Genomic DNA, 25,953 nt, shown 5'->3' on the forward strand with positions numbered 1-25,953 from the left:
AGAGCAAATAAGCACTTTAAGGTTTTTCTTCTTGAATTCCTCAGTTAACTGTTGGAAAGCATAGTCGTAATCGTAGTTTGTAGGTTTAAGATAGTATTTTGGTTTTGTTATTAAGCTAAAGACACTAGCTCCCTTATTAGTCTTCTGATAAGCTAGGTGACTGCTTAGGCAGTCTGAGGGCAATGGTTTACCAAACTCCTTACGGAAGGTAACTGCCACACCAGCACTTAGACTCCTTTCATGTTCCAGGTCTGCAGATATGGTGTGAGCAAAGCCAACAGATTCGTCGTTTTGAAATTTATTAATCATGCTTTTCATGCTTGTCTGAATTATACTTATTGGAGGTAGACTATGGTTGACTTTTCCTCTTATGTTTGATATTTCTTTGTTAGGCCTAATAGAATTTATAATGATATATGATAGCTTTTTCTTCCCCCTATGATTTAGATGTAGTCCATGACGTGTAAAATGAAATCTTTGTAGTTCATCCAGGTCAATAAGATGCACTTTGTTTGTTCTTATTGCTAATTCTCTGATATAACTATTTAATAAGTTGATATCATCATGACACGGATCATTTAAGCCTATGTCATAGCGATTTGGTATTGTGGTAATATGTACAGATGATTTATCCTTACTTAGTTGTGTCAGATACTTTTCCAAATTGCTATAGATGTTTGAGGTTGTTTTTTTGATTACATCATTGGTTCCAGCAATTATTACTAATGACTGATGTCGAGATCTGTTTGCTTGGTTATAAATCTTCTCAGTTGTAGCACCGGACATGACTTGACCACAAACTGTAACTGCAACATTCTATCCCACTACTAGACATTCTATCCCAACGTTAAAGTTGACGCCAGTTTAAAAATCAACATTTTCGTAGTTTATGTGATGACATATAGATTGTGCTGACCTAAATTACAAATTTCTGTTTAATACACAAGTGTTTTTACCAAGTCAAACTGATGGAATGACTTATTGTAAGCTATAGCAACTGTTATGACCCATCAAATTTGTTAGAAACAAAAAGTATGGTAGAAAATAAAATTTTAGACACTAGTGCATTCTGAGACTGGCTCCCAAAACTATGTTCTTTCTTAGTAAAAAATTGGCTACAGCTGGTCCGTATGGATGGGACTGTACATAGACATTACTTCAGTATTTTAATAGTCAAAGCTACTTACTAGTAAACATTTTAAATCAAATGTCCATGTCATGCCTGTAGGACAACTAGTAGATATTTCTAAAGAGGAATATTAAAAAAACCAACATTACTTTACGAAAGATTATTGTAACTGGGCAAGTGCGGTTGTTGAATTTTCTGTAAAAATTTGAACTTTTGGTACCGGGTACCAGCAACTGATTATTCTCATTTTTATCACAAAAATATGTAAAACGGTTATTACCTATATATAAATTTAAACAATACCTAATCAAAGTCGCCAGTTCAATCTGAAAAAAGTCTATAGATTTCTAATATCTCAATAATGTTGTTTCTGAACATGTTAATTGCATAATGACATAAAGACAATTAATAAAATGATTGAATATAAAAACATGTCTGCTAAACCAACCTCTGCGCAAACTGTGTCGCCAGGTCGTCCAAACACAGGTTGAGGTTCTGTTGCAGCTCCTTGAGGATGGTTGCTGCGTCCTCCTCTAGTTTGTCTCCTCCCATAGACTCAAACATCTTCTCAAGCTGAACCCTCAACTGCTGGATGTTGTTCATCAGGATACATGCCTGTAAGAACAATAAGAGGATCATAGTAGATTTGTGTGGTGTATGGATTGTAGTTAATTTGGGCGAGGATCATGGTTGATTTTTGTGTGTTGATCAGATTTGTGTGTGGATCAAGTTTATTAGGAGTAAATTCACATCACCTGGATGTATTTCACTTGAAGGAAGAAGTAAATAAACTATTACCATGACAATAGCGGGACAATATATAAACAAAACAATGTACTTGATGGAGATGAAGACAACTCTGTAGCCAAGACTGCAGCACAAGTCAAACGGAGAGTGGCCCCATTTCATTTTTCACAGTAAAGTATTATATTAAATATTTTAGTAAAATAAGCTAGAACAACATTTTTGACAACTGGATTGTTGAAAACGGCTCAATGCGTATGGAGAAGTGTCAACTGAAAGTAGTTTCTGCCATGAATATAAGGCTTGCATTGGCTGATACCATAAGCCTCCTCTATTACAAAGCTGCGGCAAGACAAAAGTGGCAACACCGCTGTCCCGTCAAAACGAAACAGCTGTTTCGGTTATTAAGTTTCTGTATTAAATTATAATGGAAAGTATAGGCAATGTTTATGTTTACATTTTCCACTTTTGTTATTTCCGTTATTACCATGTCAATAGACGGGACGTTGCGAAGTTGACTCCCATACCAACGCCACGGCCTTGTATTAGAAGAGGCTATGGCTGATACTCATCAATACTCATCACATGCTACTTAAATTTCTGCTTAATTTATAACAGAACTAGCAGAGTACCCGTCCTTCGTACGGGAGTGGCATATAAGTGTAAAATGCTTAGTACAGTTATACTCAAGCTTAGCGTTTGCAATGAGGGAGGACAAAGTATGATAAAATTTGCTTCTTTAAATTTACGGTATACTATAGTATTACACATCTACCATAGCCATAATGTTCTACCACTTCACCCAAACAAAAGAAAAAAATAAATTATTAAAGATTCACAAAATATCACAAATTATTTGTGAAATTAAAAACATAAACATAACTGTAAACAGACAGTTCTCATTGTGTATCACAGTTTTTTGTTGCTGCTTAGTTCAAATTAGCTGTTTTCATAAATGAAAAAAAAATAATAGTGCTGCATCCTGTTGGTGATATCTTATAACTTTTAATGCCTTTGCATATCATAGAACCAACCTTTTAGTTGAAACAGCTGACTAAATTCTTTAATTCCATTTAAATATGAGTACTCATAAGGTTAACATGGGAAACTCTAGAGTCACTGGGGCGGAGCCCGAAAGGATTTTTGAGATAAAAATATGCCTATATGTTAATCGGGAATGTGAGCTATCATCATGCCAAATTCGAGCCCAATCCATCCAGTAATTAATGCGTGATTGAACTACAAACACACAAACAAACACACAAACTTTCTCATTTATAATATTACAGTAGAGTCCCGCAAACTCGGCGTAATGTGGACTGGAAGGGTGCCGAGTTTGTGAAATGCCGGGTTATCAAGAACTAGGGTTAAAAATAAGAACAATAAAATTTTTAAGCTTTTTAACCGCCTTTTTTATTAATATTTTTATTACAAGTCAGTATTAAGTCATCAGATTTAGTACAACAAATCCTTGGTATGAGTTGCGAATGATTTGTCTAGCGCTGGCTTGAGTCCATTTTTAACTCGGACTCAAAAAATCACTAATTTTCGGAGCCAGGTGATGGCCGAGTTATCCAGACTGCCGGGTTATCGAGTGCCGAGTTTGCGGGACTCTACTGTAGTAAGATAGGTAATGAGTTAGGCCTTAGAGTATAGGGCATAATAAATGTTTCTAGCATTTTCAACCTGGATGCTACTACATATTGCAAATTAAAATGTCATCTTGTAATTTATTTATTTTAAATTGAACCCAAATATTTGAATTTTGAAATCTAAAGTAAGTCTAAGTAAATCTAAGTAATAGTTATAATGTCAATTAACTAAACAATCCACTTACAATTCTCTCGTCTTTCAGATGGTTAGGAAACTCTTTCTTCACGATGTTGGCATAAGCGATGAGAACCTTTACGATGGTTTTGGCGAATCGTTTCATGTAACGTTTCCATATCTCTGGGTCGGGACATTCCAGCTTATTGATGACATCGAAGCACTGTGTGAGTTGAGTGAAGACGTCCACTACGGAGTTTGAGAACAAGGCATGCTCCGAGCTACGTTGGAACTGGAAACAACAGATATGTTCATACAGCTAGTTTTGGCTCTAGTTGGGTGCTAGAGGCTATAACATCACAAAGGATGGAAATATTCAGCGATTAAAAGAGTCCTTTCTTTAAAGTGCAAGACACCATGAGCTTTCTTTGCAACAATCTGGCACTGTACCAGCTGGTACATTGTCATCTGTTCTCTTTCTCAACCATCATTGGCCAAAGGTAAACATAAGTTCTCAAAACATTATTGTTACACACTCCTTGAGAATGTATTTTACAGTCTATGAACAAAAGTTTTTGTCTTCAAGTAAGTGTTATGAGTTTAGACGGTAAAAAGAGCAAGAAAAGATAAATGGTATCCAAGTTAAATACTCCCCTCAATATGCACTTTGATAAATTCAATTCACAAATTTCACTTTAGCTAGCTACTATAAATACTATATAAACTAAACATATTTTATAAAGATATTTGGTGCTACTTCATGTTTCTAGTTTAGAACTACCAGTACTTACATTCCATAAAAAGTAACACATTATGCAAAAACTTTTAAATATTTTCTTTCTTTAGTACCGTACATGATTTGGTTGAAAAATATCTTTTTTGAAGCCATCTCAGGTGCCACCTCGGTAAACCTAATACACCACCAGGGTTACAAGTACCACGGTTTGAGGATCAATACAATACTACAGTGTTGACATTTCTTACATCAATAAAGTGATTAAACTCCAATGTAATGTAATGTAATGTTATGTTATGTAATTCCAAGTGTTTGGCCATGAAACAATTAAGACACAATAAGATAAAAAAATGTAAAACTTAATTAACACACTACTACTAGATTCACTACTAGGTGTAGCTAGGGGTGTACTAGGTTACTTACCCCATCTTTGAGATCTCTGTTAAACGCTCCGTTTAGGTATTCAAGTGACACATCATCGTTTTCGTTTAACCATTGCATCACAAACGGCTCAAACCATGAAGGATACTCAGGAATAGTATCCTTGAATGGAGGGCAGTCTTTCACGTAGTTGGTGTACAGCCATTTCACCTGAACAAAGTAAACATTAATAATGACAAAGCGTCCCAATCATTAACAGTTAAGGGAGTGTAGGTAAGTTCAGTTGCCATGGGACTGTATGTGGACGATTAATTGTTATGTGGGACATAGCATTGGTCTGCATTGTATGCAAATAGGGATGAAGGTAAATGGAACATTATGTAATAAAATATACATGCAAGAAGTATACCTTTACCAAACCACATGTAGACCAATCAATATTACTCTAAACCAAATGATTAAAAATCTGTTCAGGTTTTTCATTGAGACTCTTTTTACATGTGCATAATTTTATATTTAAAATCAGGAAGCTTATATTTTTCTTTATTTAATTTTTATGGATAAAAACTGAATTAAACTTTTTACTCTCTTGGATAAAAATGTTGCCTTCTATCTACTAGACCAGACACAGCTTTAATAAAACAAAATCCTTGATATAACTTTTACTAGTTAAGTTCCCGCTGATTCAAAGTTTTGATGATGTTTGATTGCATTGATAATAAGAAAATTGAATACTTAAGATTTACAGTGAGTATTTTTATGTTTTTACCTTAAAGTGAAGATTCATGTAAGCGGAAGACTTGACAGGCTGCACAGCTACCTTCTGTCTGTTGGCTTCGTGTTCTTCCAATGCATACTTCTGGTCCATTCCAAACTGTACCCACATAGTGCCTGCTGATAACTAGAACCAAGAAATTGCAACATTGAAATAGTAGTTTACGCAACGATCGCGTAAAGATAGTGTCGTTAAGGATATTTAAATGAGTTGCGTACACTTCTTACCACTACAATTTTTATTATGTTTTTCCTCATCTTATGAATACAAAAGTACAATTTTTTTTTTAAATTTTTTTGTTGAATACAATACATACATACACAGTAAAAAGAAAAGTAATGTAGCAAACGGCTGATTTTACGTGCAAATCAAAGAATCTACCTACTTCTACTATGTCATCTTCCAATCAAGCTGACCACCATATCCCAGCACATGTCATGTGTGTCTTTCAACTGTTTAGGCATAAATAGTTGTAAGCCGTATTACTATATTGTAAACGATACTAGCTGTTACCCATCGGCTTCGTCCGACAAACCTTTGTGTTCTATTACTACAACTACTACGAGCCTGCTGAAGCCATGACTTCACTAAAGGGCTAAAATGAACTTCTGCATTAATTTACGTTATTACACATTAGAGTTTTTGACTCCCAGGTTAAAGCATATGTCAGGTGGAAATTTGGTTAAGTTACTCCTGTGTACCATGTCTTTGAAGCTCAAAGAGGTAAATAATAATCCTCTGGTTATTGTTACACACCTGTCCGATATTAAGCTCTTGAGGAAACTGATTCAGCACGGGAGCGTAGCTGTTTCTGTCCTCCTCTATCACAGACACAATGAGAGCGATCAGTTTGTGCCAGAAGTCGAGGGAGTCTAACCGCGGCCCTGTGTCCTCCGGGTCTCGTTTGGGCTCGTTGGGATCCACCTGCAATGCACAACAGGATGTTAATTTAAATTTACAAACCCCATAGTTGTTACTGATAACATTAGTCAATTAGTTCTTCCCTTTTCATTTAGTTAACGAAACAACATGCATGTAATTATGTCCAAGGAAATAATTTTTGCTATTATTTTTTTTTTATTGATAATAAATATTCTTGTAGGCTACATATTAAAAATATAGAATCATTGTTCAATGCATTTTTCAATTTTATGTCCAGATTGAACATAAGCTTGTAACTACAGACCCTTCATTTTCATGATAAAGCTATATCATTGACTTTGAATACCGTAGTAAAAAGACTTCTCATCCTATTATTAAATCTAAAGCTTGTTTTAATTTCTTATATAGGGAATAAGCTATTACTGTAGTACTGGTAAGACATGGACCTGGAACCGATTTACTTTTTTGTTTTGAGGTCCCTAGAGCCCAAAAACACCATCCTTTCAAATTCATATATAGGATATATATTATAAACATATTTAAATATATATAATATATATATGTGTGTGTTCGTTAGCACGTTAACTCAAGCAAAAATGATCTGATTTCGTTGAAATTGGGTACCTACATTCATTCCAACGAGTTTGCAAACCACCATGATTGGACTATGGGAACGGGGGGGTTTATGGGGGGTTTTATGGGGTAAAAATTGGTTTTTCCCATATTTGACCCTAAAACATAAAATTTAGTATGTTGAAGCGTGATTATGCGCCTAATGGTTACAGGGAAAATTCCAAAAATTTTTAAATTTAAAATTTTCATGTTATTCTTATGAAGAATAAGTAAAATGTTGTAGTTCGCTTGTTTATGAACATATTTTGATCAAATTTGGAAAATCCATTTTATTTCTTACTAAACTATTAACATTTTCCAAAAAATAACCCACCCATTTTTTTACCCTCCCTGTTGCAGCAAACCTAAGTCAGTTACTCGTTAAACTAATTCTATTTAAATAGGGAATAAATGTCATATGTATTTTATTTCATATATACATTGGTTAGGATATACATTTTAGTGTAAATCAAATCAGGCAAATGGAAATTCGCTTAGTCTACAGATTTGCTGCGGCAGGGGTATTTATGTATTACATAGCATGAAAAACTGAAAGCATTTTTGGCGATAGTGATGAGTGTCCATTATCTGACAGATTATTGTAGACATTTCACTTGATGATCAGTTAAAAAAATACCGAAACATCACAAAACTAACTTTCTTCTAATTGTGATGGAAAATGTTGGCAACAATCAGTAAGATAATGTAAACTTCAATAGTTGCACTCACTACAAGTGGTTCTTCCAACTATGCCTTTAAATAAAACACCAGATATAGTTGCTCCATATTAATGGAATGTCTAATTCAGTATTTAATGTCAATTGTCAGTGATAAACTTAACCATATCAGGCAATATGAGAACAAGGCACATTTGAAGATTAGGTAAGCCTTGGAAGGGGTATCGTCTACTTGTTAAAGTAACTACATTATCATTTTCTCTGGATATTCCTTGTGCATAATTAAAAACACAACAAATCTGCCTTTTTCAAATTGTATGTAGCAATATTAAAAAATAAGATTTTATGCAGTGTTAATTAACTTAATTTGAAATAAAACCAGAATTTGGATAACTGCATAAAAATCATACATAGCCAATTTTAATGACATTTTAAGGAATTTTACTAATAAATTGTTTTTAAAAGGATTAGTTAACACTTTTAATTTAGTGCCCATCACCTATGGACCAAGTGTGTAAAGGCCACTAATTTAACTCTCTAATACTTATAAAAAAATTCTCTCCCAAAATGTTGTGTGTGCAGTAACACACCTTAAAATTTATTTTCCTAATGTTACATTTATTGTCCAAATCTTTACTCATTCAGCAAATATAAAATCAAACAATAATCCATCTTACCATTGTGACAACCAAAATACCTTTCATGCTACTTCTAAAAAACATTTGATGGAAACCAATAGATTCTACAGTAGGATATGTCAGAATGTCAGAAATTTGACATTTCCTAATGGATATCAGCTTATAATTTACTTTACTATTCATCTGCAAAGCATAGTAACCTAAACCAAACACTTGACTACGGATTGTTTGTTAATTTCAACTAGAGCAGATACAACAATTTCAAACAAAAAGGATTAAAAAAAACTGGGCATCACGTAGAGGTTTTTGTAATCAAACAAAATCACTCCTTCAACGCAAACCCTCAAATAAAACACAAAAATACCTTAAACTACAATCAACTGCTTGGTAAGGCAACAACTTGTTAAAGCATAAAGCCTAAACTTACATAAGCTTCTGATCAGCTAAAAACCTTCGTAACTTACCATGGCCTTATATTGTTTAGTGGATAGAAAATTATTATTATTAGTGAAACTTCCTGTCAAAAAAGGTTTTAGAATTAGGTGAGCTAGTTACAATAACTCCTTAGAAAGCCATTAAGTGCTGTGATACGTAAATGCAATAAACTGTGTATTTGTGTATCATATATTGAATATGTTTTGTAAAACACTAAACAATTATTTTCAGTTTTAAATTTAGAAAAATACACGTAAAAGTTCAATTTAGTGAGGTATGAAGTAAAATGCAACATTATAAATCCATATACCATGACTTTTTCTGTAACATACCTAATAAGGATTAACTGGATACAACTTCAATAAGCAATTTGCTTAAACCAATCTAATTTATATCTGATCTGAATAAGTTTGCTTAAAAATGTGTTTACGAAAATAAATTAACGGGTACCCATGCAATCCAATGAATCCTGTTGATAACTAGGTTCATATAAGTACATCATCATTGGGGCTAATCATAGTTGGGATTCAACTTTATGATATAAGCCCCACTTTTTTAAGCCACTTTTTTTGCCACTTTTTTAAGGATAGTCAGGTTATAAAGTTGTAGCTCCCACAAATAACTATGTAATCTGTACTGACTGTAGAAAATTATCTTGATAGCAATCATAGGAAGTTTTCATTTAAGAGTTAAAATTTTTTTATAATGGTTTTATTCCCTTCAGTTTTGGTTGCAATTTGGGGTTGTTGCAACTTATCAAAATACAATGTAAAAACTCTATTACCTGATACTGTAAATACTCAAACTGCAGGAGATAACAACATTTACAACCAAAAGGACTCCAATAAACGTGTGGTCACAAACACCAGAAATGTTACATAAATGATGCATTGCAAACAACACTAGTGTCCAGTGATTTTAATAAATACATAGGCTACGAATGGGAAGAATAACTAACTGAAGTTCTATTAAAAATTAAGGTGTCACAAAGTGTGCAACAGTTCTATTTTACATAAAAGTTGGTTGGACAAAACAACTTTAGTATAACTAAAAATAAGATTACCTCTAAATAATTTGACCTATCATTCAACATATAACTATCTAAGTGTTTCATGGGCTAAAAAGGATCATATTCTGTTTTGGGTAGGACACAAATGGATACCATAGAGTCACCATAGAATGAGAAAATTAATGGTGAAGAAATGAATTACTGTATCTTCAGGCTGATGGAAAAAACAGGTGCACTCTTGATCGTTGGTTTTTATACTCATCCACCAGCGGAATTAAGACACTGTCACTCAAGATCATACTTTCAGGGTCAGAGGAATGTGTATAATTGTATTGCAAATTTTGTGGTATGGGAGATATTCAACGTAGAGTCAGTTCTCTTTGCCTGATAAATACTTTTTCTACTTCGATAGGCGAACCCTAAAGATTAAAGGTTAAAGGTGGGTTTAAAAACCCTAGGACTTGCCACTTTTACATTATCAGTTATCACATAGCTATAAGTAAGGTGATGAACAGGATTTGAACTCAAGTCCTCGGGCTAGAAGTCTTGTGTTGTAGAACAGCAGTACCCCAAAGAGTGTGATAATACCTATACTATAAAAACATTTCTACAGCAATTTACGACAGTGCTTGAGTACGAGTTCTATTTCCATTTCACAAGTTTCATCAGAGAGTTTTTATAGTTTATTTAGTATACCTGGAATTCTCTGCTGTATAGTTCGTAGCAGTTTTCAAAGAGGAACTGATATGTGGACCTGAGGCAAGCTTTGACACAATCCTTGACCACAGTGCTGGCCCGTGGCGGACTGGATAACTCTTGCACCTGAAACAGGCAAAATAAATATTCAACATGCTTTACAACAAGTTTCATACAAGTAGTGAAAACATAGGTGATTACTTTGACAATAGATCCACTACTCTGCAAGGGAATTACCTTACTTATTTCATAGATGCAAGTCCTAGAAGCATAACATTTGGATGAATGAATAGTGTTTGATAATATTGCAATAAATCAGAGAGTGTTAGGGATTTTATAAAATTTTACTGAAACCTATACTAGGCTGACCTTCATTCGGAAGAACGTGATACTTGTGAGTAGATCGACAGTTGACTTGAGATCCATCAGTTTCTCTTGACTAGAGGCTGGGAAGTTGTTGCGATACATGGACAAGTCAATGCGTAGAGAGTTATGCAGCTGATCCAGCAGCTTGACAAACTTCTCTTTCTGCAGAGAGGAGAAGTAGTATGTAGCAAGGTGTATTAAATTTCATCAGTAGATGGTATAATATGTAATGTAATGTAATAAAAGAAAAATAACATTATTTGAGGAACTATTGCTCAATTTCCCGTAATGATAAGTTTAAAAAGTTCCACAACATTTTGATATCTGGCAGTCTTATGTAGGTGGTTGTCTGAATCACAAAGTTCTGTATACTTCTGTATACTCTGTATCAAACTAAAATGAAGTCCATACACAATACCGGTTCTTAAAAATGTTTTATGTTTCATCAATGTTCCTTAATTTAGTGGTGAAATTTGCCTACAATTTTTTGTGCTCAAGTGCATTATGTTACTTATTTGAAAAGTTCTATATTATTATGAGCTTTAACATATTACTGTTGTTTCTGTATCTGATAAAGTATATGACTGGCCAAAAGACTTGGGACCAATTCAGACACCCTTTGTTTATTTTTCAACTTTCAATTGGACTGCTTTATTGAGATTCTTTTTAACAAAAGGTTGTGTTTGTATTTATTTATTTTTATTATTTATTCATGACATAAACAATTAATTTTCTAATACTTAGCTGCATAAGCCTTATAAAAAAGGCTTGTCAGCAGCATTTCTTATAACACTAATGACTTTTCCGTAACTTGAGCCAGTGAGATAGATAAGACAAAACTTTGGACCTTACACAAATATTTAAAAAAATCTTTGGTGCAGAAAAATGCTAACACAAAGATACAAAAACAAAAAGAATTACAGAAAAAGACCTACACCAAAATTGGAAGCAGCAAATCTATCACTAGCGGAGACGGCGGAAGACGCAGTGGTGTGTGCGTAGTATGCGTTGATGTTGGCTAGGAGTGTGCTCATAACAGCTGGTACTCCCGGACACAGGTACTTGGTGGATAAGCAATGGAAATGCCTGCCAACATGATACTAGATTCAGCTGTGTTTCATAACTATAATATATAATATAACATTCTCTAAAGGGTTGTATAATTTTACTTGATAGTTAAAAAGTGGAAGAAGGACATCATTCAGAGATGAGACTAACTCATCTAAAAGTGTTCCAGGCAGTGTGTATAACTTCTATAGGGAGAACTCATGATCCAATCCTATTTAAAACGTTCGCTGCTGACAACTCCGATCAGAGTCATGTTGTACTGGCACAGCGTGCGTAGGACTCCGGTTGGAGTCACGGTGCAGTGTTATACAAGTTGGTCTACTGTGACCTCCGCATTTATCGGGTATCAACTAAACCATGTCAGCATGTTGTGCTGGTCCTATACTTAAATTTGGTGTAGATTGGGTTTAGGTTGGTAGTAAAATCCCGTCTGGCAACGCTTTTTGTTTCGTTATCAGGGATTCTCTCTCTTCTTACATTACAAAGACATTAGCTACGGATCCAGGCAGTGCTGCTATCTGTGAGTTTTTCAGTGAACTATGTCCACTCTCGGGTTAACACAGCACCATTACCACTGCTGTTTTGACGCTGTCCAGACTGAAATATTTTAATGCTATTGCATTCCCTGATTCACTGGCGTGCGTCGCATTTCCGACCGTCCCGCCAAAGGGATTCTCGCAGCGAACGTGTTAAAGTTGCAGCTTCTTTCAAATTTAAAAATGCATGGTGTTCAACTGAGCTTTTGACAAAGTGTGCTGATTATCAGTTGCTTGGTGATTTCCTGTTCTACACTTACTTTCTAAAATTAAAACTGAAAGATCAAATTATTGTGAACTAGTATTTTTCAAATCGTAACAATGAATTATGATGGCATCAGAGAGAAAATAGAATTTGGACATTTTAGCTTACCTTTTTACTGAAGATTCCACCCAATCACAATCTTTTACATATTTTAAGTGATTTTAATATACTTTTCAATAAATAGACGAATACACTATTATAAAAAAAAAAAAAAATACTAGTCAGAAACAAACTATTATTCAAATACACTTACGTCATTGCCTGGTATATTGATTCAATGCCATATCTCATTGCGAACTCATCAACAATTTCCTCGCCTGGTTCGTCAAAGTAGACTTTCCAAGCATCATCCCCCTTGGCTTGAGGAAGTTTCACCATTCCAAAGTTCTCTTCGCACAGATAGTGGAACAGATTCTCATGAAGGCACGTATATTGCACATGGTAAGGCGCGACCTAAAATGTTGATCGATTACAATATAACAGTTTAAAAACAGTGCACTACTCTTTGAAGAAATACTACATCAGGACGATATATCAGAGCTGTGTTTTGTGTTCTTTTATCGTGTAAGTATCGGTCCTTGGACTCTAATCTTCCCAGGTAAGCTTGCTGAATTGATTCCTTTACACAAAATTCCTTGCAAGCCAAATGGTTTAAATTATAATCAAAATAATTTCTTAGCAAAGCTCCTACCTTTTCCTCTCCCTTGATCTCGACGCTGATATGTAGTCGGATAGCTCCAGAAACAGCTGACTTATCTGTTCGTTTCTCCAGATTGTACCATACATCCATCTCACCTGACAGTGTTCTAACCTAGAAATAACATTTATTTTAATGTTATAATAATACCAGTGTTTTCTAAATAAATCCTGCTATCTGATGTGAAGATCACTGCGGCTTATGAACCATAAGTGAAATTTTCCAAAAAAAGAAGTTTAGCTTGGTTATGACATGTTTTAGAGATGGTACCATTTTTTAATCCAACAGCACAAATGAAGAAAAATTATCCCATTTTATGGTTGCTTTTAATGTTGCTCCGTTAAAGCACTAAATTCAAACTCAAAATACAATGCAAGTATCTAAAAGCACTTTTGGACCAAGTAAAAAGTGATTTAAATCTATTCATGTCTAATTAATTCATGAAAAATATAATTTTAGTTCAATTTGAACTGAATATAATATAAATAATTCTATGAATTCTCCTAATGTTTTTTAACAGTGAAGTAGTTGTGATGTTTGATGTAAAAATCAATGAGATCTGGATGTTAAGTATCCAACTATGTCTATGGCAAGTATCCATTTTCAATGATTTTCAATTTTATATTCTTTTATCTGTATGTTTAAAAGCTACAAATACTCATTGAATGTTGTACCATGCCACCTTACCAAGTATAAAGTTTGATTTGGCTAATTATAATAATCAGATTCAGTTACAGTTTGATCCTGAATTCTGTGGGGAATATGTCACCCAAAACTTACTTCAATTATAGTCTGACCCAAGAAATCATCAGACTCGCGTGTGAGTTTCTGGCGCAGTTTGGACTTGAGGTCGTTGTCTTCATCCCACACTCTCACCTTGATTCTGTCTGAAGAGTTGTGACACTCACTAGAAAAAAAGATTATCAGTGTCAGAAATCTTTAGTCATTAGTTTTAAAATATATGAATTCAGAATCGCATCAATAATCTTTCTCAAATTACTCAATGAAAGAGCGGTAAGATTTGTTTATTACAAATACGAGGGGGCCGTCCAGAAAGTAACGGACATTTCAGATCGGCGTTGCTTGTTGACCCTTTTACCTTCAAATTCTTCTTTAGGGTCTTGAATCATTTATTACCACAAATAAATAGCCAGAAAAAGTTATAGAATATAGAAACCGCAGCTACAGGGCTTTTGATTAAAACTCTAAATTATGTGTCACACCTGGACCACGAGCTACCTTTATGCCAAATTTCAGCCTAGTTGGGTTCAGTCGTTTTTTTAGTTCTTCCAAACAGACATGCCTCCCTATATTGTTATGGGTGAATAAAAACAATAAACAGTAAAAAAAAAAAAAAAAACACTTACAAGTAAAACTTTTCATTCCATACGGGGTTCAACTCTGCAGGCATTGTTCTCGTCCTCTTCTTCACTTTACCTACTTGTACAGTAACGTAAGGGTCGGAAGTTCCACTCTTGTCTTTTGCTATCAAACCCTGGGCACAGATCACTGCAGAAAGAAGAAAAATATCAGTCTCAAAAGTTACTTGCAGAAACATTTATGGGGAATATTTATACTCTGTTCAAACATACATGACAATTTTATGATTCTTATTTCATTCCTTTGTTTTAAAATTGACAGACTGAATTAGGCTGACTAAACTTTTTCATTAAATCTTGACTGTAGACAAGACTTTTATAGAATAAAAAAAAAAGCAATTCATTAATCATATTTCAAAGATAAGAACATTTGATATAAAAAAAATACCTGAATTTAAGATGAGAATTTTTGATTGACATAAAGAAGGTATGATAAAAGATAAAAATAACTCCAAGCAAACATAGCAGGTATGTATTAATTCTAATTGTTATCAATGCGAAATAAAGAACTCTATTAAGAATAACATTAACCCTTTATATTTAATTATTCAATGTATTCTAGAATTCTATTCTATTATATATTATATAATATTCTAGAAAACACATTTAGATATATTTTATATCAATATAGTTTCATGTAATATCATGAAAAGCTACCTTTAAAACTGTTATAACTTCAAAAATCATAAATGAAACTCTTGAGGCAACACAACACTGAGTAAGTGGTTCCAAACCTCATTAGTGAAATAATTATAAATATTAATAATTCCTAATGCAAAAATTATTTTATATCAGTTCATATTTCACACAAATCACCACTCATACAGAAATTGCCATGGAAAATGTATTAACAGATAATAAATACATTACTAAGCATACATTATAAATTATTCAAAGTGAAAACTTTCTGAGGCAATAATATCAAATATATAATGTGTAAAACATGCCTCTAGCCAATTTCAACATCACTATAATATACTTGTGAGATAACTATAAAAGGTAATAGTAAATATTGTAACAAAACTACTCATAGTTTACTATAAACGTTATTTAGACGTTTAAATTGCAATAAGACCTAAAGTATACAGGAAGTAATCATGCCGATGAAAAACAGGCTGCTCTAGAAAGTAGACTACCTACTACAGCTGAAATATCATTATCAACATCTACAAACATTAGTATTACATTACTAGAAACTACATAGTCAAGTAAAATGAAAGATATCTACAGAAAGATTTTTATTGCTATAAGTATTATCTTTTTCATCAGATTATAACTAGTGGATAATTTCAATTGTACTTTATTAAAACTTACAGTACTTCATTAAATCTATATATTTTTAAATTGTTTCATCTATGTTGTGCTAGTAAAAGTACTCAAACAGTAACTCAATGTTTAGTATGGATTTATTTTTTTGGGTTATATTATATCCTTGCAACTTAATAGAATTTTAAATTTTCTACACAAATAAAAAGTTAGAAGATTGGTTTGTTTACTTTTGTGGTTGTATTTACTCAATGTAAAAAATGGCAAACATTGAATTTTTGTGCACCTATTATTTTAAGCTTCAAGTCAGCCACATGGCGATTCCTTAGAATTCAATTTTTGCTAGTGGTTGTGATAAATGAATGAAGAAATGGTTAATGATTACGTTACATCAAACAATTAGCTAGCAATGATTACAACAATGAGAAGCTATTTTTAAGTAAACTTAATATTAAATAATTTAGTAGCTGAAATAATATTTTAACACTTAACGTTGATTCGCAATGCGCAAACATTGAACACATTGGCAGTATTTTGTTGTGCAGCTTGTTTAATTTCACTATCTTACCCAGTAACAATAAGTGAAGAAGAAGAAGAAGATAAAGAACTTCAGGTGGAAGAATGATAAAAATGTGTCTACTGAATCGGAGTAAAATGTATTGATATGAACTGGCAACCAAAATAAATTTCAAAGTCGATTCAAGTTTGAGCAATGTCCTCATAAAAAAGTGAAAAGTGTTGAAAAGTGAGTAGAGAGGAAAATATTGTGCTAGTTTGTGCATTTGTATAATTGTGGTCCTTAACTAGATCAGAACACTTGTTGATTAGTTTATATTTTAAAAAGTATCGAACATAGCCTTTAAGTTTTACGGTACTTTCAAACATTGATTTACTGTACAAAAATTATACAACTCCTCAGGTTTTGAAATTTGTTTTGGTTCTGTGTATATATCTGGCTTAACACATTCTTGTATTCATGCAAAATTGAAACGTGTTGACAAAAGATCATTCATAATTTAATTTCTCTTTGACTCATATAATTCTTTTGGTAAATATTTAGTTTGTACTATGATAGTGGTTTAAATACCTTATTCTTGCAATCCAATTGTTGTCTTCACAACTATTCACACAACTTCACAACAATTGGATTGCAAGAATAAGGTATTTAAACCACTATTATTATTCGCAATCCGGAGGCTACTCACACCACAATGAATTTAGTTTGTTTTCACAAGATATATTTTTTAAATTAGGATCTGTTGTGTAAATCATACCCTATACACAACAACCCAACAAAAGAATCAACTTAAGATGGTTTTATAAACCTCATTAAAATTAAAGTTCAAACAAAAATTAGAAATAATATCTTTGGATGAAAATAATGTCAAAAGATGGGCCAGGTACTTTATTGGGTTGGCATGAAATGTTCCCATGCTTCCCTTTATTTTACAACAAGTAACAACAGTTTTGGCAGTATTCCTGCATTAGTGAATTTAATAAATCTTAAGATCTGACAAGCAATTTCGAAAAGATCCCTTATATAACCCTAATAGATTTAAAAAATCCTATATCGGTAAAAAATATACATAAAACATTACATTACTTTAAACCTTTTTGTTTGAAAAAACATATCAATTGGTCATAGGAAAATAAAAACTTGATGTACGGTAGCCCCACATTTAAAAAAGGATTGAAAACAGTTTGGTTGCTGCGTGGGGAATTGGGTCTATGAAATAAAATTGTCTAATTATTGTTCGAAATCTAATTTACAAAACAAAACAAAAAAGTTTAAAATAGGCCTACTCTAAAAATTTATCTTATTAAAAATTGCATAACTTTTTTGTGAAATTGATCAGAAAACCTTGAAGGTTAAGATTTGGTGGTTATCTCCTTGTTAAGCCAGATACACTTGTCTAATCTAGATGTTAGTTTCCCATGTCCTACGGGGTTGTATGGGGTTATACGGGGTGTTGCGTGATCAGATGTGGTTCTGTCAGCTTTGCACACCAGCAGGCATACCAACACGACACATCTACATGTCATACCATATGATGCGGGAGAAATATATGAGAGGTTTAAGAACAACCTAAACAATGCAAACAATTGAGGAAGATTTATGACAATTTATACTGCTAATTGATTTTATGATAGCTTAGCATTCTCTTTCAATACCATAAAAATGCCATATGGAACTATGGCTTTGGTGTAGACACAAAAAAAAATCGTACATAGCAAGTTAATTTGGACAGTTTTTTGTGAGCAGATATAATACATCTGAAATTATTCACCAAAATTTTATTTTTCTGTTTATATGTTAATTTAGTTTTTGGTGCTGTGTTAACCACCGTTTTAATCAAGCTTAATCATGAGCATCAGAATATTTATATATTTATTAGGTTTAATTTAAAGTAGATCACTGAACAAATCAATAATTGTAATCAATGAAGGTGATAAGCAAATTTTAATCCACTTCATCTGTAACCATTTACACATCTAATAAAAGTTGTAACCCCTCAATGAACTTTTGGTGAATTGCAACAAAATTATTCATCAGGGCAGGATCGTTGACATTTAAAGAACCTAGTTAATGTAATGGTTTGAAATCTGTCTGCAAGTTAATCAAACTTTTATATTTCCAAGCATAATAAACAAGAAAGAAGATTGTTCTTGTTTACGTTGGTGATTATATTTACCCAATATTATAATGTATCATCACATATTTACTGTGCAAATGTAGCGCTCAATTTCAATCAACAGGTTTACTCATTTGCAATTAATTATTAGTCAATCTAGTCATTTATATACTTTCATAACTGAGTGTTAGGAGTTAGTTATTACAAAAATAATTTTTTGGGAATTGAAATTCTATAGTTTTGTATACCTAAGGATTTTATTATTTCACACATTAAATTAAGAAATTATTCATAGTAAATTTTTAATAAATAAATTGACAGAGGAAAATTAGCCCAGGGGAAGTATGACATGTAGAATAGTCAGTCGGTGGCAGGCAATGTGGCTTGCTCGAGCCTAACCTGTGATAGCGATTTTGCAGGACCATTTGGACGTGCCCTCAAGCACAATGGCCTCGGCTTGGTCCAGCGAGTCTATATGAGTGTCAGGATCCATCGTGAAAGTCTTTCTGTTGATCAAAACAATTAGAACACTGACAGACAACAAACAAACAATCAGGATGCAATCTGCAGGCTGGAACCCGGGCTGAAACACTGAGCAGGAAGAGGAAAAACTGTGTGAGGAGTGGGGGAAAATGGGGAAAACAGTGACAAGCGGAGGATTGAGGAAATATATGGCGAGGAGTAGGAAATAAAAACAGAGAGGAGATGAAAAATAGTGGATAAAAACATAAAACTTTGATCTTGGGAACACTAAAACAAAAAAAAAAACTAAAAATGTTATCCATTATCAACAGAAGAAAATGTCTAGGTTTAAAAAAGTTTGATTAACTGAATAGTGAATAGTTGTAAATCTTAATATCTTACTTAAAAGCTGTTATTCTTTATTGAAACCAATAATGATAACGTAATATTATAGTCATAAGTATATATACAGGCATTGGTTAAATAATTTATAGGTCCTTTACTGAATTGGTCTACCATAAGTTAATGTTAACCATTTCAAAAACAGCATTTCTATATGAATTAATCATAAACTAAAATGTTATTAGAAAGGAGTATTTATGGGCGATAAAATTTAAATGTTATTTTCCAATACAAATCACAGCTTTTTAATTGTACTAAAATGAAACATTTAATTGTTGTAGCAAGAATAATGCAAAGGGAAATTTAATGTTGCAGCTGTTGGTACAACTGAAGGCAATTTCCCCTGGATAGCGGCAAAGTTATTCCCGACAACAAGGTTAGTTGCTATCGGCTAACGAGAACATTTCTTCTCTCTCAATAGTGATCAGTTGATTTATCTGATAAACTTTATCTGTGTTGTAAGGTACCTCTGATTGATTTGTCTGATTTATTTATTTGAACAGTAATGTTTAAACTTGTTACATATGGGTAGGCCTACATGAAAATGTGTTATTGAGTTAAATTTACAAATTGAACTGGTAATTTTTTCTTGGTGTTAGCTTTTTTTAGAAATAGTTTGAATAAAAATTTATTTATAATGTGTCATCTTATTTGTTCCTCAACACATAAAAAAATTATATTTATTTACAGGACAACCAAAAGTATAACAATTAAGGAGGACACAGAGAACAAACTAAAACTAAAACTATACAACCAAACCCAATCAAACAAAAATGTGCTAATGGGAAAAGAGAGGAAGATACATACAGACAGTTTTACAACACACCATCAGCCATAGAGTATTTCATGGGCAGAATCACGTCACAAACCTGTAATTGCGATCTTAGCCGACCATTTGGAGGTTCCGTCAAGTACAGACTGCTTCACTGCCTTCATGTGCCCGATGTGACTCTTCTCCTCCGCACCGAAAATCGCCCTAGCATCAGCACGACAGGTTCACAACACAGCCAACAAGAACTTACACTCATCAAACTCTGTTTTACTGTATGGCAACAACACGTAAAAGAAATGGTGGTGCCCATTTTATACAAATACCATTCCATATGTCATAACTACCTATAAAATAATACTCCATTTGAGGGTAAAGAAAAAAAAGTAAATTACAAAGGTGCATATTATGTTAAAATATTCACTGTCAACGAGTTTCCTTATAAATTAAGGGTGAATTTTCAAAGGCTTTTTTCCTAAAAATTTTCTTATCCAGAAATTTTTTGACAAATGTAGAGAAATTCTCAAATTTCAGGAACTATGAGTTGAAAACTAAGTCAACTACTTCGCTGCCTATAATAATTAAGGTGAGCTTCACCTTGCACATATGAGCATCCATCGAGACAAACAGACCTAGTTAAAGTCTCGCACCGATGTCATGTACCTTACTTCATACACAACTTTTAGCCAGTGCCCACCAAATTAGCCTCATCATAATGGCTTAATTGTGACGATTATCTCATAATAGTAGTCTAAAACAATTGTTGGTTATTCACTATTTTGGCCATGTATGAACTGAGATTATGTTTCTGAGGGGCGGAGCTTGGTGAAGACTTTAATCTATGGATCTATGGATGGTACATAATACTTTTAGTTCTTATTAGTCACATAATTTATTTATCTAAATTTAACTTTTCTGTTGTTAACTTTAATGTCAGTGGATGAAAAAATAAATGGTTAAACTAGGTTATTTACGCAGCCCTGATACAATTTAGAATGACTTTTAACTAAAAATCTGGTGTTTCAGTAACTTGTAGATACCCTGCTGTTTGGAATCAAACAAACAGAGGGCAAGACAGAAAATCAAGAACTTTGTGAAAATTAATGGCAGAATTGAGTACAAGGTAGCAAGCAGTACAGGACGTAAAATATCTCAGGAAACAGCTGCATTCACAGTAAAAAAGTTCCATGAAACCATAATGATTCGTAAGTTGTATAATAGCAACACAAGGGAAAGGAGCTTTGTTTATTATTAATACTTAGAACATAACGGTTCTTTGATATCTAAGTGCAAGGTAAAAAGTTCTGTTTGTTTTGAAGTGACCATTTATATTCTGATCAAATTCCGCTCTGGTTGAAAGGAAGAGAGTTTGGAGGGTTAACAGATAGTTACTTTTATTAGATGGTTATTGAGGGTTAATTTTGATCTAAGAATTAGGTAAGCGTAGAGCCAGTAGTACTTTTACTGACCCCTTAACCTAAATCCTTGATTATCCATAATTAATTTTTGTGATCTTCCATCTAGTTTACAATTTAAAGTTTACCTGAGAGTTCATTGACTATAACTTAAAAAATAAGCTAAAGTGCTAATTTTGTGTCCATATTAATCTGCAATCATTATCTAGTTAGTTTCACTGGTTAACATGGAATCAGTTTTTGTCCAGTTAAAAAAATTAACATGAAACATAAATGCAAACCAAAATGAATTAAATTCTATAAAACAAATTTCGGCCCATGTAATTGATTATTCACTTGATTAATGTTGATATTAGTCCAACAGATTTACCGTACTTACCTCAAAATTAAAATATTAAAATGTCCAAAAAAGGCAATGTGAACTAAACATACAGGTATGATGTCCTTATATACAGCTTACTAGCTATTATTTTCTCAATGAAATCTGTTACCCCATGCAAAATATGTTTAGGGATGAAAAAATCCTGGTTACTGAGTTTTTTTTTGTAATAACCCTTTTTAATATTAGTGTTATTCATTCAGTAGAGATTATTATTTATTGTTTAAACTAATTATGACAAGAAGTAAACTTACATATCTGACAAAAAATATATAATATTTTCTAGGTGAACTGTCTTAACTTATTCAATTGTTAAAAATATAAAACCAGGCTGGTCTGCTAAAAAATAAATTAGTTTACTTAAAAGTGCGGAAACACTCTACTCTTTTCTTCTTACACTTATTTTAACTTTAGGTAGTTTGTTACTTAAGTAGTTATCTATTATATAGACAGTTCTATCTATTATATAGACAATTAATTATTAAACACACCTTATCAGCTCAAAGATTTCTGGCTTTTCCCTTTCCCTTTGCTTCATCCTCTCTTTCATTGCTGTTATTATTGTATTTGCTTTGTCTTCTGCTCCATGCTTTGAGCTCTTTTCCGCAGCCCCTGAAACATGTTGTCAGATGGTTAGATCGAAGGCCAGTCCATGAGACAGAGCCACATTTCCAAACACACACACACACACACACATTGGCTGTGGCGTGTTACATTGGTAAATCTAGTTTACTAAGCACCTTTAGCCCATATTTACCACATATACTACATTTTTTTAATTATAGATGTACTTTACGAAGAATTTCTTTCAAAAATCTACAAACACCAATTAATGTGCTACACAACACTCCATACCTACATACCCACTAAATTTCAAACTCTACATTAACCTTCTGCAAGGACCTAATGAAGATACATTAAACTAAGAAAAACAAACAGAAAACAAAGAAACTGAGTCTTAAATAATCAGTATTTAGTAAACTTGTGTTGAATAAATACGTATTTAATTTCTCTCATTCTAAAGGTTTATTTACAATGATCTCCCCAAATTGCTCCTATCTCTATCCATACGATCATCAAATTGAAGCACTTTACCTGTAAGAATTTCAAGTGAGAGTTTATTAATATAGTATAATCATTGTCAAACTAAGGAGGTTTGAATTGAGAGTTTTAAATTAAATTGTTTCATAAAGGATACATTATCACAAGTTCTATATCGGTAATTAAATTAAACTAAAATGTTTCAAAGCACAACTAACTGTGGTTATTCTTTGTTAGGCAATACATTAGAAACAGTTCAAAACACCATTGCAACATAATCAAGATGAATGACTTCTCTCGGAGACAAGGGATCTGTGCTTCAAACTAAACATTTATGATAGTCCAACTCCACCTAAACAAATTATGTATGGGTCAACTAGTTATGAGCCCAGGCAAGATTGAGATATAGAGGTGTGTGTATGTACAATATATATTATAAAAGAATTTAAGGTAAACACAACCTGTTTTTCTTGTTAACATTTAGTGTTTCCAATAAAATGCATTAAACAAGGGTTCTTAGTTGTTAATAATGTTTTCAAATACACAAACTTCATATTTTCTCATCATGTTGTGAGTTCATATCACAAACCTAATTATAAGTTGACATTCTTAGTTTGGTTGTTTTGGCAATGCATCGGAAAGGTGTGACATACTATTGCAAAAATACTAATACAAACAAGACAAAGACAATATTTAACCTCCACAATTTAGTGTACGATACAGAAAAATTATATGAGCGAGAAGTGTGCAAAGCTATGTTGAAAATTTTGAAAGTGAAAAAAAAAACAAGAACCTATAATGAAAAGTGTGCTAAACCTTTTTTGAGTTCATTAGGAGTTCCTAAACAGTGATTCACTGAGGAGGACCAATGGTAAATGGAGCTGACTCCAACTCAAGATACAAAGAGCTTTTGTGGCATCAAAGTGCATTGTATTTGGCACTCGAGTTTCACCCTCGCGCCTTTGTACTCGAGTACCAATACCAACTGTTTGGAATGTGATCGCATCGTTTTCAATTTTAAATATCTTAACCGCATCCTTTTACTCAGAAGTGACTTGGAGCTATATATCTCTCAACACAAAATCTATAAATATATAATACCAACATTCTGTCCGTTCAGCATTAATAATTGGGAGATTTTTCAATGTAAAATGGGAGCGTTTCCACCTTATTTTTTGTGTAAGGGGTTTCATTCAATTGGTGCAAGAGGCACAGGCTTGATTGGCCCATTTCTGTGTAATAGTACTAACAGTTGGTAATTTTTTAACTCTTAATTTATCTAGTGTGAACTTACTCTGTAAACAATCAGCGTTGAGCAGATCTTTACACTTCTCGTGGCACTTAACCATGCACTCGGTGCAGCGCACTCCCTGCCGTGCGATACCCCACAGAAGACCCTCACACTCGTAACAGAATGTTGGCGATGTTGCTGTCCACATGACAAAGTTGTGCGGCGTTGTACTGGAGATCGGGTAGATCAGGGCTTGCAGGGTCTTCTTGTACACATGCATTTTCTGGGGAACAAACATTTATGTGAGCATACAGTTGTAAATTGTAGTGAGTAGTAACTGCCAACGGTAACAATAATATAAGATTGGTTATAATCAATCTTCTGTGTACGAATTACAAAAAAGTATTCCAAAAGGATGCATTCTAAAAAGATCAGGATTTGTTATACAACTGCTAGGTTTAGATGTTTAGATCAATGAACCAAACCAATTACTTAGCCTTTAAGCTGTAAAATAGTGTCTAGGCTAATACAGGATAAATGAAATTGAGCAAACACTGCTCTCAGAGAATACTGTGTATTAATGATCATTGCAATGATATACACAAAGTAAAGCTCAGTCCCCAAGAATTTGATCCCAATAGGGCCAGTTATGAACCCTATTTGTCATTTGGCTGTCAATGAATATGTCATCTAACAAAACCAATTATGTAGGAACAAGACCAGGAGTTGGACCTGTCTCTTGAAAAAATTTCATTGACCCTAAAACTATTTGAAAATAAAATACCACTCACCAGTTCTTCATCATTCAAAGTTGCTCTTGGAACAGCTGAAGTCAAACCAGCCCCCTTCTGTCTAGTAGCTGCCATTGTCTGAAAAATTAGCAGTCATTAGAACATCAATTGTTCCTAACATTCTTTGTAGTTCCAATATAGTTGCACTTAACCAACAGAAGAAACATAAAGCAGGTATGAAAATATCAAACTTGTACAATACCTGTGTATCCATTTGTGATGCTGCTGTAATAATTTGAAATGTACTTGAGTATAAGAAAACCACAGGCACAGGTGATGTAATAAGAAAGTTACAAAGAAAACTAAATTGTTGTTCTATTATTTCATGGAATCATTTTGTATATTTTACTTATAGAATATTAAGTTGAAGATAAAATTACTGCAAAAAGTTACGAGTGTTAGACTAAAGTACAAGGCTCAATATATAATTACTTTTCCAATTAATTGTTGAAAGAGAATGAACTATTTTTCGTCTAATTTGTTATCAAGAGCAAAGTCAGATCAGCTATATTGCTCATATTTTTGGAAGACTGTTGATACATTCCATACATGAAATACTAATTCCCAATACTTGATCAATATCTAACACAATGTGGTGTGCATCAAAGTGGCCATTGAAGTGATTGGAGTTATCCGCACCCACCAATCAAAGCATTCTCAAAGCGTTATACTCGTACAATCCCCCCCCCTACCATTTAATCCCTATGTTAAACAAATCTATGTTACAAAGCACATGGGATAGCACTATAGAGAGTAAACATTGATATCATTC

At 33.1% G+C, this 25,953-nt stretch overlaps 1 protein-coding gene across 1 annotated transcript in view; it reads right to left on the minus strand.

Annotated features, from left to right (window-relative positions):
- LOC129002885 (protein unc-13 homolog B-like) overlaps positions 1-25,953 on the minus strand; it is a 108,399-nt gene that overhangs the window by 22,275 nt on the left and 60,171 nt on the right. The window contains exons 4-19 of the mRNA XM_054430996.1: positions 25,182-25,259; positions 24,454-24,673; positions 22,610-22,730; positions 20,425-20,531; positions 14,781-14,922; positions 14,194-14,320; positions 13,408-13,527; positions 12,970-13,169; positions 11,783-11,933; positions 10,851-11,009; positions 10,482-10,607; positions 6,289-6,456; positions 5,527-5,658; positions 4,800-4,967; positions 3,711-3,932; positions 1,578-1,744 (exon numbers count right to left, since the gene is read on the minus strand). Coding sequence (XP_054286971.1) covers positions 1,578-1,744; positions 3,711-3,932; positions 4,800-4,967; positions 5,527-5,658; positions 6,289-6,456; positions 10,482-10,607; positions 10,851-11,009; positions 11,783-11,933; positions 12,970-13,169; positions 13,408-13,527; positions 14,194-14,320; positions 14,781-14,922; positions 20,425-20,531; positions 22,610-22,730; positions 24,454-24,673; positions 25,182-25,259 — 2,408 coding nt within the window. The remainder of the gene's footprint in view (positions 1-1,577; positions 1,745-3,710; positions 3,933-4,799; positions 4,968-5,526; positions 5,659-6,288; positions 6,457-10,481; positions 10,608-10,850; positions 11,010-11,782; positions 11,934-12,969; positions 13,170-13,407; positions 13,528-14,193; positions 14,321-14,780; positions 14,923-20,424; positions 20,532-22,609; positions 22,731-24,453; positions 24,674-25,181; positions 25,260-25,953) is intronic.

This window comes from Macrosteles quadrilineatus, unplaced genomic scaffold (assembly GCF_028750875.1).
Source record: "Macrosteles quadrilineatus isolate MER2022 unplaced genomic scaffold, UCM_ALF_1.0 Scaffold_9__3_contigs__length_116548681, whole genome shotgun sequence".
NCBI lineage: Eukaryota > Metazoa > Arthropoda > Insecta > Hemiptera > Cicadellidae > Macrosteles > Macrosteles quadrilineatus.